The sequence below is a fragment of the Pygoscelis adeliae genome, unplaced genomic scaffold (genome assembly GCF_000699105.1).
Source record: "Pygoscelis adeliae isolate BGI_AS28 unplaced genomic scaffold, ASM69910v1 Scaffold232, whole genome shotgun sequence".
Taxonomy (NCBI): Eukaryota; Metazoa; Chordata; class Aves; order Sphenisciformes; family Spheniscidae; genus Pygoscelis; species Pygoscelis adeliae.
Genome location: NW_008824473.1, coordinates 5,608,251 through 5,623,951, shown reverse-complemented (window position 1 = coordinate 5,623,951; position 15,701 = coordinate 5,608,251). Strand labels below are relative to the sequence as shown.

The window sequence follows — 15,701 nt, the reverse complement described above, 5'->3', positions numbered from 1 at the left end:
GTCAAAACTGAACCACGGAGCGAGGCAAGAGTTAAGCAGTGAGAACAACCAGGACTTCTTGCTCAAGCAGGCTCCCTGGCCTTCTTCATCCACAGTTCCAACCTCCCCAGGAGCACAGCGGTGAGAACAGCCCTGATCCAGCCCGGCTCTTGCCCATCAGCTGCTGCGCTCATCCCAGAGGCTGGGGAGCAGCGCTCGGGCTATGGCTGTCCTCCACAGATGTGAATCTCAGGCACCAAAATCATTGAATTTCAAAAAGCACCACAGCCAGGGGATGGTGGCAGCAAGTTTTACTTCCTTTTTCTCTGGATATTGGCTATTTTCAGAAATGGAAATTTTTCCATTAGTTTTAGTTATATTATATAGGATCTAGTAGCATTTGTTCTGCAGAGTTTTTCTGTCTAAGGAATCAAGTTCAAACTGGTTATTCTATAGTACTCTAAGTTTTAGTAAAAGCCTAGAGCTTCCAACAAAACTCATAAGAACACTGCCAGATCTGCCGTAATACCTTGTAACCTCACAGCTCAGGGCCCTTCGCTATCCCACAGCCTCCTTTTCCTCCAACCATCTTCTTGCTATTCAGGACTGAGGGAATGTTGCTTCTGGCATTGTTCTCCAATATGAACAGGGAATATTGCTAGATTTGCTACAATGTTGTAGGATAGGATGCGTTTTTATATGCGTATCGCACACAAATTGGATTTTCATAATGAAAACTTTTGAACAGACACAAAAACATCTTCTTACATCTACCAGATGATTTCCAACTACTGCTGTATGTGTACAATGATTCATTCTTAAGACAGGCACAATATTGTTCAGTTTAACAGACAAACTAGTCCTTTTCTTACTTTTTTCTTTCCTTAAAAAAATATAGTACAGTATAGCATTCAGCATAATTTCTACTTTCACCTTGTTTCCTTCTATCCTTTTTCTTGCAGTGTATGCAACAACCAAGAGAGCATTTTCAATGCATCGTTCTAAAAATATTTTTTTAAAATTAAGGAAAAACATCGACAATATTTAATAGACTAAGCAATAAGATAATATGAAAAAGTCTATAATACAAAATATTATAAAATTTTAAAGAAGGTAGATGATGCTTATTTGAAAGTATCACTGTATTAACTAGGGGATTATATAGAAAGAATAAAACAAAGCATGTTTGAATGAAATAATGTCCTCACTTTCTACCTGTTGGTTTAGTTACTGATGCTACCATTTGCTGAACTTAGAGTTCTCTTTATTGGCTACTCAGTATTTGTTGTGCTTTAATGGCATTTCCACTAGCTGAAATGAGAAGGACATTCTACATTATATTCCAAAGTACAATTAGAAAGAAACTATTTCTTTAAGAAAGCAACAATTTTCAAGTGACATGATGAAATAATACCATAGTTTGACTTTTTCCAGATAAAATGTTAAAAAATTTAATATGAAGAAATATTTCTCTAAGATTCCTGTAATTAAAAAGGTTTTAAGTGACTGCAGGAATCTCTCTACGTTTCTTTTAAATGAATACTTGCGAAGTGTATGAAAAGTGAAATAACCATTATTTAACTGTAACTTACTAAGCCATAGGACTAGGTACAAAACGTTATGGCCATCACAGGTTCCAGTGGGCTATTTTATTGGAATTAACTTGAAGTGGTTGTACATACCAGACTATCCATCTTCGGAACATATTTAAGGGTTATCATATAATCATTTGGGAGATTTCCGACCTACAATAAACAGATAATAAAAATGTTATTACTGAATACACAAAGTAAGACCTAATTTCCATCACTATATGCAACAAAATCTATCAAATATTCAACACAAATTTTCAGTAACCTATCAGGTGCAAAAGCTTACATACTCAGTTTGTAACTAGTGGAACTGCTACTGACTCTTATTTGCTCACAAGTGAAGCATCTTTCCACATCTTTGTAACATTTCCAGATCCGATCTGATCATGTTCAATGCTACCACTTCCCAGCAGAATTAAAGTCAGTAATGTGGTTAGAAGTGATCTGAGGTTATTCATTACTTCAGAAACTCCATGCATTTTCATCTTTTAATGGCATGTCTTGAAGTGTTATGTGACAATTTCTATGTAACCCCAACCACTCCAAACAGTAGAGGACCCAGTAGTCTCTCAGCCTTTTTCCTTCAAATAATTTCCAACTTCAGCAAGCATCTGAACCTAAAGAAATACTTGCTTGCCTTGTGCTTATTTATGTACCAGGTCAGAAAAACACTTGAGCACAACTTTAACTTTGAAGCTGTGCCTCTTACTAATGATAAGCAATATAATTATATCATAGCAATGTCCTGGGACAAAGGAGAGCATCCGCACACGTAAGTTGAGCGTGGCTTTGCAGATGTGGGTGAGCATGGGGTGTGCTGAAGCAAGGACAAGGAGTGGAAGAAGGGTTCTCACTGAATTATACAATGCAATCTGCCAGAGATGGGATCCAACACCCGTGAGACATGGTTTATCATCTGGGGAAAGTGCTGAGTGGGGAGATGGAGACGCTGCCACGATCCACAATCTCTTGAAGTACTTTTTTCAAAAGGTTTACCAATACTATGATGCTTAGTGATACAGCAAATCTATTTTCTTTTGTATCAGTGAAAGATTCAATTGATATTTCTCATCCTGGTTTGAAGTCCATTTAGTCAAAAGACAATAAGAACATACATAATTCCTTCGGTGAACTGGAATCTATACTTTGTTCAGCAAAGCATTTCCACTTCTTCGGGTTAAAGACCATTCTGTTATGGCTGCTTTTGATTCTGCTGCTATAGCAACCAGCACGGGGATTATTTTTTTTCCTGTGCAGTTTTTAGGTAGTATTTTGCTTGACACAACAGAATGTTTTATTTGTTAATTAAAATTTAGTTTCAATTAAAAATTTAAACAGCAATTTCAAAATGTTATGGTTCTAGAAATGATCAAGGACAATACTTATGCACAGTCACTAGTGAATTCCAAATATTTTTTTATTTACAACGTGGGCTGAGCCACAATCTTTCAGTTCAATGACATCTATCTTTCTCCTACAGCTTTAAAAAACAAGTTTTATACAAATGATCCTGGTAAATTCCTTTCCATAGATCAATTTGCTTTTTTAGTTCTTATTTTTATACCTACACGCTCCCAAAGCAGCAATTGCAGAAGTGCCACTAAAATTCTCTATATCAATTTCTATTTACCTGGCATTTTGGGGAGTTGATTCAAGACGCTATAAATACTGAAAAAATATTGCAATACATTTGTTCTTTCTTTAGAGCATCTGATTTATTCTAAATCCTCATCCACAATTTTTTGTATATTTTTCCTTCTTCTAGAAACACCCTGACATCATGACACATTAATAGGTAATCCAGTTTCTTTTCCAGCTTCCTTTGCGTGCCTAGAGAGGTAGGATTAGCAGCACTTCAAGCAGCAAAGGTAGTGAAAATGTTACTACATGTGCAAAGTTTCCCATACCCACTCTAGAGGGATTCAATATTTAGCAATGTCAGCAAAAGCACTGTTCTTTAAGAAAGGTCACTGGAAGATTAAATTTGTTCCAAATCAATGAACACTACAAAAATTGATATGCATTATGTATACAATCTACTTTCCTGGCAGCAGAACCTGTCAAGCACTTCACATGCACAGTTAAAAAAAATGTAACTGCCCAAGAGCTCTTACAGCTTCTCAAACAAAGCTGGAGAATACAGCTCGGCCTCAGATATTTTTCTCCTTGACAGACCATGAATCAGAAAAGATATTTTTGAATTTACTACTAAAAATGAAGATCACTGGGGGGGAGGGTGTCAAACACAAAATATATGCCCTGCCTCAAGACGAAACAACTTGTTAAAGTTTTATTGATTGAACTCCACATGGCAGATGCTCTGCTGATGGTAAATGATGGAGCTCAGTCAAAGCGAGGGAGTTATATTTGTGTCCCAGTTGGACTTCCCAACTCACACACAGAAAATAGGGTAGAGCCCCTGATGTAAGACTGAAAGATATGTTTGTACTAAATCTGTGCATTTTGTACTCTCTTGCTTTCCTGAAATGAATCTTGAAATTTTGTTGAAGACTAACCACCAAGACTATGATCTCAAACCAACCACTTGATTTTCAGCTGCTGAAATGATCCTGAAAGGAATGAAAGGACTCTGCATACCCTCTCTGTGCGGGGTGCCTGACTGCTGCAGCTCCCAACAAGGAGGAGAGGACAAGAAGGCTCTGAGCTGCCTGAGCAAAGGGGGATAGAAAGGGACTGTCCCTTGAAATTCCTTGAGTCCTGGAATGGCTTTTTTGGTTCCTGTACTCAACTCCTTAAGTACAGTGACAAATTTGGGGGCAACAAAACACCTGCCTGCATGACTTACCTTGGTTTAGACAAAAGCAACAGTTTTGATGATTATAGAGAACGTCAACTGATAATCTTGGAAAGTAATGTATAGAACTAAAAGAACCCTGCATTGAAATTAAAATGCCACAGAAAGTTTGTCTGATTTAGTGGGTGTGTGTGGCTGTAGAAGTCCTATCAGGCTCTGAGAAGAGGTGAAGAACAGGGAATCTAGACTTATGGCTTTAAATCCATATAAAACCAACATTAAGTGCTATTTTCCCAGTTGTAACAAAACCTCTAACTGGGGAATGTAAGATTCCTTTTGACATACAGAGGTCTGAATATTTAATACAGCACTGTTAACACTGCATAACCCAAATATACTTTTAAAATATGCTTATGGTCACATAGAGAGGGAGATGAAAAAGGGATACTGTAAAAGCGATTTGGGTTCCATAAACTACTCTTTCATTGCAACAGCAGAACATGAGAGATGACCTATCTCTGCAGTCAAGTGCTTTGAAATGAGGGCTACTGCTCTTGGAAATTCTCTTTATTGTGACTGTTCTGAAAATTTTAAGGAGACAAGCATAGATATTATTTTTTTATACACAGATCAAAGATAAAGTTCATAAAGTAAAAATTACCATTTACCATTGTCAGTGATTTCTTTTTTACTCTGAGGCATATGATGGGAAAACCATACTTTCTTTTTGACTACCATTTCTACCTCCCATTTCTCTCTTCGTCATTACCTTTTTCCTACTCTTTAATACCTCTGCATCACCCTTCTTTGCATCCTTCGCTTTTCTTTTCCTGCAGGAGCTTCCACTTTCTGTCCATCATCTCTGCAATCTACTCTAACTCATCTGCTAATGAAGCAGTTAATAAAGTCCTCATCATTTGGCTTAAGACAACATGCTAACAATTTCCGTTCACACTTCTTGCAGCCATAGTGGCAGATTATTTGCAAGATAACAACACTGGATCATTTTTTATAACCCCTTCACTCAGGAGAGTTAGATCCATTTAAAAATAAATATCAAATGTTGCAGAGAGTGTAAAGCACACATTTACAGCAAAGATACAATGTGAAGGGAAAGTGTTTGAAACAGCATGTGTCAAACAAGCAACTTGGTCAGTAAATGCTGACTATTGTTTGGGCTTCCAATATTCAAAAGAAAAAAATTGCTTTAGAGAAGTAGATCATGGAAGAAGAGGTGAGTATCTTAGATTTTATTAATAGATGAAACCAAAATACGTAAGTACCTTCTATACATACTGCACAGCTCAGTGAAAATTCTACTTATACATAGGTTTGATGTTCATATTTAACAAACATATATACAACAGAGTCCTAATTCTTATGCAAAATCAGAGTCACAATTACAGCAATGCAGCTTTCTGCTGACTTACTGTGCTTAAAAGAGCAATGGGGACAGGCTTATTGACAGGTGCTGCAATTACAGTTTCATAATACGGAACATTTGTTTGTCAAGTAATGTGCTTCCCTCCAGACATCTTCATTAAAAAAGAAGCAGGAGTTCAAGTGATTAGTAATGCAGAATGAATACTCTCTAAATACTTTTGTTCTCTATAGGTATGAAATTATGCTCTTTTAAAGTTCTCACTATTAAAAAACAAACAAAAAATGATTGTTCAATTGTTCTTTGCTTCTTAAAATCATTTTATTTAGGACACATTCTTCATATGACAAAATTGTATTATAAAGATTTGAATAAATTTAATCTTACAGAAAATACAAGTCATTTTTGTATGAACAGATACCAGTCTGGTTTGGTCTTAGGTTGATTAACGCTCAGAAACCTTATTGCTATTGAATCTGCTCTTTCTTTCCGATTCTAACTTCTGGTATGAGTCTAGTATGATGCTAGTGAAAATCCAGACTGATGCCACTGAAAACAAGTTACACCATACATCTGTCCTCAATTTATTACTCAACACAAAGTTGATTAGGCAAATGACCCACATTTTCAGGTGCTGCACAGTGTGGCTTATTTATTCTCCAGTAGCTTAGGCTTGGTAGACATCCCTGGTCTATATTCACAGAAAGTCTTGACTGAGGCATGTTCTTCTCTTATTCCTAGAATACAATACAGTTGAGCAGAACACAGCTGCAGCCATGCTCAGGGGTTTTCCACCTGTGATACAGGGGGGTTACAGTACTTGGAACAAGAAGCCCAGAACCAAATAAATGAAGACTAGGTTGTATCAAGCTACAGGCAAAAGAGTTTGGTTAGGAATCATGGCACTGTTTTGCAAGCTGTAGGTGAACTGCAGTAGAGGTAGGGAAGAACAGAGTAGGAAAAAGAAAGAAGAGGGACATAGATTCATGCTGCAACAAATTTTAGCATGAGGTAGGAAGAGGATAAGAATCTGCCTGGAGTTCATCAAGGAGCATCTTTCTTGTGGCCACGAACAGCGTAACAGATACCATGGAAATAATAAGGAGAAGCTAGGACAAGAGGGCAAGCTCAGCATGTGTTAAGATATCACAGGCAGTGTTACTAGTTAGTGCCTTTGAAGACAAAACCAAGAAGCTTGCCACTGATAATGAAAAAAAGGAGGACCAGCTGGAAGGAAATAAGTAGAAAATACAGGGTCAGAGCAGCAAATTAATAGACAGAAGGGCAAAATTATAGAAGTCGAAGCCAGAAAAAGACTTTTCAGTAGACTGGATTTTTATCCACCAAGAATTTGGAAGAAAAGTGAATTTGTAGGGACAGAGACCTACAAAAACATTTTCCTGTTATGACAGGAAAAACAATGGAAGTTTTAAAAGTGAACTTACAAGGGTCTGTGAAGTGTCAAGAGTCAAAATGGACACCTCTATTATAGACCTGAATGGCTGGGGAGAGATGGTGATATACCTTTACAGTGAGGAGAAAAGGCCCAGAGAAGATTAACATTTTGGGGAGATGAAGAGATCATAATCCGCCTCAGTGGAGGATTCAGGCTGTACTGAATCTAAGCTGATGTCTGAGCATTTGTGATGAGACAGGAGGAAGAGGCGCCAATATCCTAAGCTAAATGATGGGACTTGTGTACTGCCGCTGAACGGCTAGTTTATTGCACACAGATACAGGACTATACTCATGACTGTGGACAAAAGGGTTTAAAGAACATGACAGTGTGGCCAAGAATAAAGCCTTTAGAAACATCTGTCATAACACTCTCAGTGAGTGTGATAGAGCTTGTGGATAACATCACGATAACTATGGGCAATAACTGTACAAATAGCATTAGCTTCTGTGAAATTCTCAGCACTACAATTTGTTCTCAGCATGAAAGGGGAGGACATTTATTAAAGACACTATGTTCTACTGGCACAAACTCTTTGGATCAGCGGAGAAATAAAACTTTTAAAGACCAGTAGGACCAATAAATAACCCAACCACCTATGGGTGCTATGTCTAATTCTGAAGATGTAAATAGTCAGAATATCATTCCTTAATTCAATGAGTATATTTTGTTTCAAAAAGCAGAAGTGGTACAAAAATATTTATAGTAATTTACAAGAGTTATAGGGTCTCCCGAACTATATTTTTAAGCAATATCATGTTAAAGTCCATACTATATGTACTAAGGATATAGCCCATATAGCATTAAAAAGTTGTACTTTTTAGCAAAGTAATGTGATCAGTGTTCTCTGTGATTTTCTCCCTTCTCATATTCATAGTCAGCTAATGATATTTTGTTTTAAAAGTACTTTAAACCTTATTATATTTTTTTCATTTTGTTCTCAATGTCAAGTTGTCATGGTGTAGCATTTCAAAAGTGAATGACCAACTTGCAACATAGTCAGTTTAATTAAAACCAAGAGTTCTTAACTAAATTTAAGATACTAGACTTATTTCCATGTTATCCTTTCAATTCTCAAGTGGCTTTATAGAAATTATTTCCTCATGAAAAATCTATGCAAATATTAACACAGGCAGGCAAAACAGGGATACAGACTTTCCTCAAAACATTCTCAGACGCACAGCTCAAAACAGAGAATCCAGCTGTCTGGGCTTTGTATTTTCTGCATCTCTCTGTTATTTCTCCAACCCAAAATACCTTTGAACTTGCTAGTTAACTTCACCCAAATTTTGCATTTGGTAGAGAGATCTTAAAGGTATGGGTGTAAGTCAAGAGAAGGACCATACAGCATCCTCACTGAGGAGTGGCTGGAGGAGCTCAGCCCTACCCCACTCTGCTCAGGCTTGGCAGCAGCAGAAACACAGTGCGTACCTGGACTGTTGGCAGAGGTTGTCTTCCAGGACAAAGCAGCACATACACCAGAACAGTTGCCACACGAAGTCCTTCCTGCCCAGCCAGCAGTCCAAGCAAAAGGGGATATAAATCCGGCAAATGCTCAAAACATTGCTTAGGTAGGCATCATATCATGCCTAGGGGGCATGGGAGGGAACTAGCGACCATGCTGCATGTGGAGAACTAAGAGGGGATGTGGAGGAGGATGGGGGTATGGAAACATGGTGCTGCAGGGATATGTGCAAGAACTGCAGTTGCTGGACTAGTCTGGAGGAAGATGTAGGAACACAATACAGAAAGTCACAGTCCAATTAAAGACTAACCTAATTTTTATGATATTAGGTTTCTTTCATAATTTATCTCAAAAGCAAAGTGTGATTGCTTAAGCTGCATGCAAATTTTTGTAACCTGTATTCATACATTCTTGAAGTTTAAATTGTACTAAAGGAAAAGTTAAAGCATTTGTTCTGAGCATACATAATTGACAAAAAGTTATTGCTAGGATAGCTATTGCTATACTAGACAATTTCACCAGCCCTCACAGGAGTTCTGTTCTGTCATGCTTTCAACAGGTTTAAGTCAAAGCTTAATACTCTTTCAAGAGATGAAATATTATCTTGAATAAACATGCCAATACTTCAGAATTCTGCCTAAAGGGACTACTGTGAAGCACTAAGCATTTGAGTAGGACTACAGAACACCCCCAGAGATTTACAGTATGTGCCAATGTACATAACAATGCACAAAGAAAACAAGTTAAGAACACTGCACTGGCAGGAAATGCAAGGGACTCCAAATTAAGTGTTTGATAATATTAATGCTAGTATTGCAACCGTTTTTCCATAATGAAGCCATAATTTTCAGCTGAAGTCAGTAGGTAGATGAAGGTATGCTTGTTAAGTCATCAGTATATATTATTTCTTAAAAACTTAAAAAGTGTTAGATCCTGCACTACTGCAAGTTAGCATCATCACTGACTTCAGCAGAGTTAAATACCAACTGCCTTCACACAAGGAGATGCAGTTTTTCAGGTTAATGCAGTGTTCAATTAAGTAACAGTTAAAATGTACTTAAATGAATTCAGTTCTTATACGAAGCCCTGAGTCCTTCAGACTTAAACTTCTAGGTACAGCAAGTATAGAGAGAAACATGTAATGAGTGTAGCCCATTCCCACCTAAAGACTGTAAGAGCTGTTCAGTCGTTATGGCCTTGATTGCTACAATGATGCCTAATATCATACTATTTTTATATATGGCACAAGTTTCCCATATACCTAAGAGAGATTCTGGTTCATTTCAGTTGTGTTTGCCGCCACTCTGCTCCACGCAAATCAGTAACACAAAGACAATAATCTTTCATCTGCATGGGAAGCAATCATGTTTGAGGAAGCAACCATGTTTGACAATGTTTGAGAAAAGCAAGACTTTTGACAATTTTAATGGAAGTTTGGAGGGAGGAAAACATATATGTACATACACTCCAGCTTGGTCAAGAAGGTCATCTCATCAATGAACTCTGAAACTATTCTCCAGTCTCTGCAATAAAGGTTTGGGTTTTGATCACGTGACAGACGTTGATGGATTTTTTTTTTTTTTTAATATATTCCCCTGGTCCTAATATAGATTTGCTAACTTTGCTTAAAATGTAAGTGCCATTAGCCACTGATTATTGTTTAACAGAAAGAATAATTTAAAATAAAAGCTACTTACCAATTTTGCAATGTCATTCACATCATCTGTCACTGGATTCCCGCAGGAACTCTGGGCTTTGACAAGAGGATTAAGTAGGAGTAGTTGAAGACAAAAGCAAGTGATAATCCAAGTCTATTCAGTAAAAAAAAAAAAAAAAGAAACAAGAAACCGCAAGTAAGCAATCTCCAATCGTGAAGTAACAAGAAATCATAGTAATATTTTTCATATATGAAGTTTAGATGCAACAACACTCTTCATCTTTCATGAGGACATACTCGTACCACTATAGTATAATCTTCATGGCAGGGATCCACAGAAAAGCACTTAATTGATCTTTTCTGGAAGCAAGTACCTTTAGAGTAATAATGGAAAACCTGGTATTGAGCCATCAGATTACTTGCGCAGGATGCTGCTTAGGTGAGTTTCTGCAAAGTTTACAGATACCGAAGAAGAGAAAGAGACAAATTTTGCAATATTCCTCATCATCAACACAAAGCTAATTAATACTTGTCATTCACCTGGTAAGGTATTTGATAAACCTGTGTATCTGTGATAATGATTGATAAGGAACCAAGTGATACCAGACCACAGCAAGATAAAAGGAGAAAGTTCATAATTACAGCCATTACATTTGAGTACTTAAACTGCAAGCAAAACTACAACTGGACTCTGCCCAAATACTGAGATCTCAAGCAGCAATACAATACATTTTCTCTAAGTGACGTGCCCTGGCCTCTCAGGAGCAGCAGCTTGGCTTTGGCACTACATTCCCCTCCTAAATCCTATTAGGAACAGCAATGCAATGTACTCACACAGGCTTGTGAGACTCAGCCAGAAAAGCACCAGATAACTAGCTGCGATGCAGGACACATCAGACCTGTGTCTCCTTGGCTACACTGCCTGAACTTCCTTGCCTTCTGTTGTTCCTTGTGCTTTGCTGGTTTCCCACAGAGCCCTGTGCCAAGTTTAAGCTGCAGATCTTTACTTCCAGAATGTTACAGCATTTAAGTTATGGATAATCAAAAGTTGCCTCGGGTTGTGAAGCTTCTTGTGCTAGCTGACTGAAGCTGTCAGCAAGAGCCGATGATGGTGTACATTTACTGCAAGTATGGAATTTGCCTGTGCAGGCTCCCAAGCCTCCACGAGGGCAGGACTGAGACCAGAATTTGCTTTTGCACAAACTAAGATGCATCTCAGGGCCGTCTGTTCCCTGTGACAGGTAGAGAGCTCATCTTCAGCCTTGCCTTCAAATGCTATCCAACCTTTCAATTTAAGACCAAAGCAAATCAAACAACATAGATGAAGCTCTCTAGGAAAGCAGAGAGAGAAAATCACAGATTTAAAAGATCAAGTATCATTAGAGTAACCTAGAGGGGCTAAGAAAGCATGATGATAAAGATCGCTTGGGAGTTACTTAAACATGATGGAACAGTGCCAGGCACTTTCCCTAGAGCTGTTAAATGACAAGTAAATCTCTCTTGTATCTTATATCTCTTAAATCTTATATGTATCTTACATCTCAAGTAAAACTGGCCATTTGCTTTCTTAGAATATGGCTTCCTGACTCATTTAGGCAAAACCAGTGTGGGCTGCTGCTGGAAAAGACAATCTAGCCTCCTCCCCCTGCCTCTCGGACTGGTACTGATGAGATGGTTTAGCCAGCTGTACTAGGCAGACAACTTCCATTTTTGTTTTCCTGTGCTATTTTTCAGGCAGACCAGCTTTCTGATCCAGGTAACTGTGACAGCAGAAATACTCCGTTACAGATGGAACAAGCTAGGACTGCCCGTTTTGATGGAGCCTGCAATTGGCTTTCCCTAAACTGTACCTTCAGACACCACAGGATCATGACGATGGGTAGACTTACACACAAAGAAATCGAAAATATTCTAAGCACGTCTTTTGAGAATGCCCCTTGCTTCAACATAACTAGCATTTAGAAATACTTTTAATTTAATATTTGTACAAATAATTATTGAGAATAACTTCCTGTGTGAAGAATTGAGAATAAGTACCTAACTTGAAGTTAGGTACTTAACAGTCTTACAAAACGTCTGTATCTTATGCTATACAAAGCTTTGCAGTTATACATATATGAACAAGCCAACCTCTCGGGAGAGGCAATGAAGCTGTCGGGCTCAGAGCTACACTCAAGACACAAGAGACAACAACCCTGTGTCTATTCCCTGCTTTACATTGAAAGGGTAGTTAGACCTCGAACGTGGGAACCTGGTTCTGCTGATGTTCCTCCTCTTGAGTAATTTGGCCAACCTTGGTGTGTTTGTACCTCTGCTTCTGTCTTTTGCATACCGCAGTGACAGTGATGCTGCTAGTCTCTGAAAGGACCTTTGAGAGCTCCTTGAAGTGTATAAGAGCTCAAAGTTGTTTAAGAGCTAGCTTTAAGTGGTCAGAGAAACATCTCCCTCTCCTCACATAAGCTCCAGAATCACAGAAGAAACCAAAGGGGACAAGTTAACAGACTACTTCCCCACTACAATTTTTGGAACAAAATTGTTATAAAATAATTATATTGTTTTATATAGGCAAGAAATTAATGACAACCAGCTCCAAAATGGACTAACTATACTGCTTTCAAGAATTAAAAAAAAGTAGTTCTACCTTCAGAGTTAAACAGTACACTAGTGGTTACACTCGCTGGAGTTCAGGGACGTTTCCCTGATGTATTCTTTGGAGATGGAGTCCATGCCAGAAATCGCCGATTTGTTTACTGGGTTCCTCAGTACTGAGTAGTATGTAAAGGAAGATGGGATTTGTTCACTGACTTGTGTCGCTGTCATAGGACGATGTTTAACCTAACCATCTAATAATCAAAAAAGTAAAAAACTCTTTAACTGGAAATACATTTTTGCCGTATCAACTGAGTAATATTAATAAAAGCAGCACCACACTCCAAATAAAATATATAAACATAAAACCAGAACTCTGATGCATCTTGTCATTTTTCATACTTCTGGATCTAAAGACAACCCATACATGAACCTTAAAATCACTACACATTTTATAATTATGCAAATCAATAAGAATACACTTTTTTTCCTATGTAAATAATGGGATTTAAAAGCATACTAACTGCTATTAAAAACAAATGTTTTGTAAATTTAGAGATGATTTGAGGTTTTTCATGCTTATTTGTTCCCTGTATCATCCAACAGGAACTGAAAATCTGCAAAATACTGCTAGTTTCAACATGCCTATTATCCAAAATCTTTTAATTATTTGCACTTACAAAATATTTATATTACACATGCCTATAGGCACATTGTATGTAAGGACTGTATAGATTAAAGAGCTAAGCTATTTTTGTGTTACTTACTAATGACCAAACCTGCTGTTTGAGCAAAACTTGAATAGACTGAATTAAATAAAGGACAGAACAAAAGGGAAGCTTAAACAACAGCTTTATAAATAGATTCGTTTTACACTTTACTAAGCAAAATGAAAGTTACCCACACAGTACTTATAACAGATTTCCATATATAATTACTTCTAAGCTGAAATGGGATTTTAATTTAATTTAACCAGTGTTAAATTGAAGATATATGGCAGACAGGAGGCAGATCTGTATACCAAAGGGCCTCTTCCTATTTTTGACCCAAAAATTATTCAATTGTTTTTATATTCTGAAATCTCTTAAATACTGAATATTTAAGTTGCTTTTGTGACAGGAAAAAAATAATGATTAGACTGGAAAGGATAATTCAAATTGAAAGATTTCAAGTATACACTTTTGATCATTCTGCAAATGATTTTTATTATTGCTTATAAGCCACAATCTATAATTTCAGTTAACAGCATTTTAGAGGCTTAGCTAGTGATCCAATGTGTTGAAGGCCATCCTTTCAGTTGTAAATCAACAACTTTTTCATTTATGTTCTTCACTTACGATCTGGAGTGTTGACAAAGGTTGCTGAATGAGTCCTTTAGCATCTTTTTCACAGTATGCTATCAAAGATACTCAAACACGCTGGTTAATGTTCAGCTAATTCCTTAAGTGGAAAGCAGTAAGGGGAATACCACATTGCTAAATAAGCCAAACACTGGAAAGTCTGGACATTTCCAAATATCTAGTTTGTACCGATAACAATTCTAATCATAAGTAGGGAGGAATAATAATAATTAAAAAAAGGCAAGTAATAAAATGCAAAAAAACATTAAGCACAGGGAGAGGTAGTAACTACACAGATGAATGGGTTCTTCATTATAAAATTTCTTGCATTCAAATCATGTTAGCCACGGAAATTTTTAGCCCAGTTTCTTGAGCAAATCATCCAATTAACCACAACCAAGCCACGGCTGCAGTAGGGTTGTTAGCTGACAATGAGGAGCAATATTCAGCCCAGGCCACGTTTCCCAAATTTATTTTTCACTTCTGCTAATGCTGGGATAGGAACATCTCTTTGTATTGGCTCCTCAGGCAGTGTTTGCATGCTGCTTTGCAGAGGCACAGCTTGTGAACTTCTGCCATAGACAACATTGGTTGGTCAGTCATGGATAGCTAACCTGATGTTCATACTTATGCCTTAAAAAGCCTTTTGTAAGAAGATTCAGAGAAAATGAAAACAGCAAAAAATATCTTTCTTGCCTTTATTTTTTTTTAACCACAAAGCATCCAGAAGCATAAAAACACAATAATTATTTCATATGTCTACTAATCTATTTAGTTATTTAGCTGTGATAGAGATAATTAAAGTAATGGAAGAACTGTCTTTAACCAATTAAGAAATTTACTGTCAGTGTGGAAAAATCTTAAAGTGAAAGAAGAGCATTTATACAGAACGTAATCCATTTTCATGGTATTCAGTGATACCTTCACCTGTGCAAATCACAGCGCTAACTTTAGTACTTTAAATGGCTGTGCCTAAATACTGCTTAAATGCTAAATATTGCTCAAGCCCCAAAAGAGTGAGTTAGGTGTGGAAAAAAAAGTCACCCACCCATGACCACCTAGTTCTGGAAGCAGTGAAGTATTCTGACAAGCACATTTGGAACTGGAACGCGCTCAGGTACCCTGGAGATGACTTCAGTGTAGTTGGAGGAAACACCGTGTGATCTCTGAATAACACATAGTTGAGGCATTAAGTCCACTGTACACCCATCATTGTCCTTCAAAAGACTGGTACTAGTCTAACCGAATAGAATAGCCAACCAACTAGGGTCTCACTAACGAGTGACAGACCTGGCTTAAATTTCCTCTATCCGAGGTAATTCCAACTCACAGATATCTATATTCCTCTGATATCTACGTCGTAATTACTACCAGAGGCATTTTCCCACCTATGATGGCTTCCTAGCCAGAAGGGGCAAAATAAGGGTATACTGGTATTCCTGACCCTTACTTTTCAGAACATTTATGCATTTTACACTGGCAAGCCA

The 15,701-nt window shown here is 37.5% G+C and overlaps 1 protein-coding gene across 1 annotated transcript in view; it reads right to left on the bottom strand.

Annotated features, from left to right (window-relative positions):
* Nucleotides 1-15,701, bottom strand: part of KITLG (KIT ligand) — an 81,188-nt gene that overhangs the window by 18,308 nt on the left and 47,179 nt on the right. The window contains exons 2-3 of the mRNA XM_009321367.1: nucleotides 10,326-10,439; nucleotides 1,662-1,724 (exon numbers count right to left, since the gene is read on the bottom strand). Of these exons, the coding sequence (XP_009319642.1) occupies nucleotides 1,662-1,724; nucleotides 10,326-10,439 (177 nt within the window). The remainder of the gene's footprint in view (nucleotides 1-1,661; nucleotides 1,725-10,325; nucleotides 10,440-15,701) is intronic.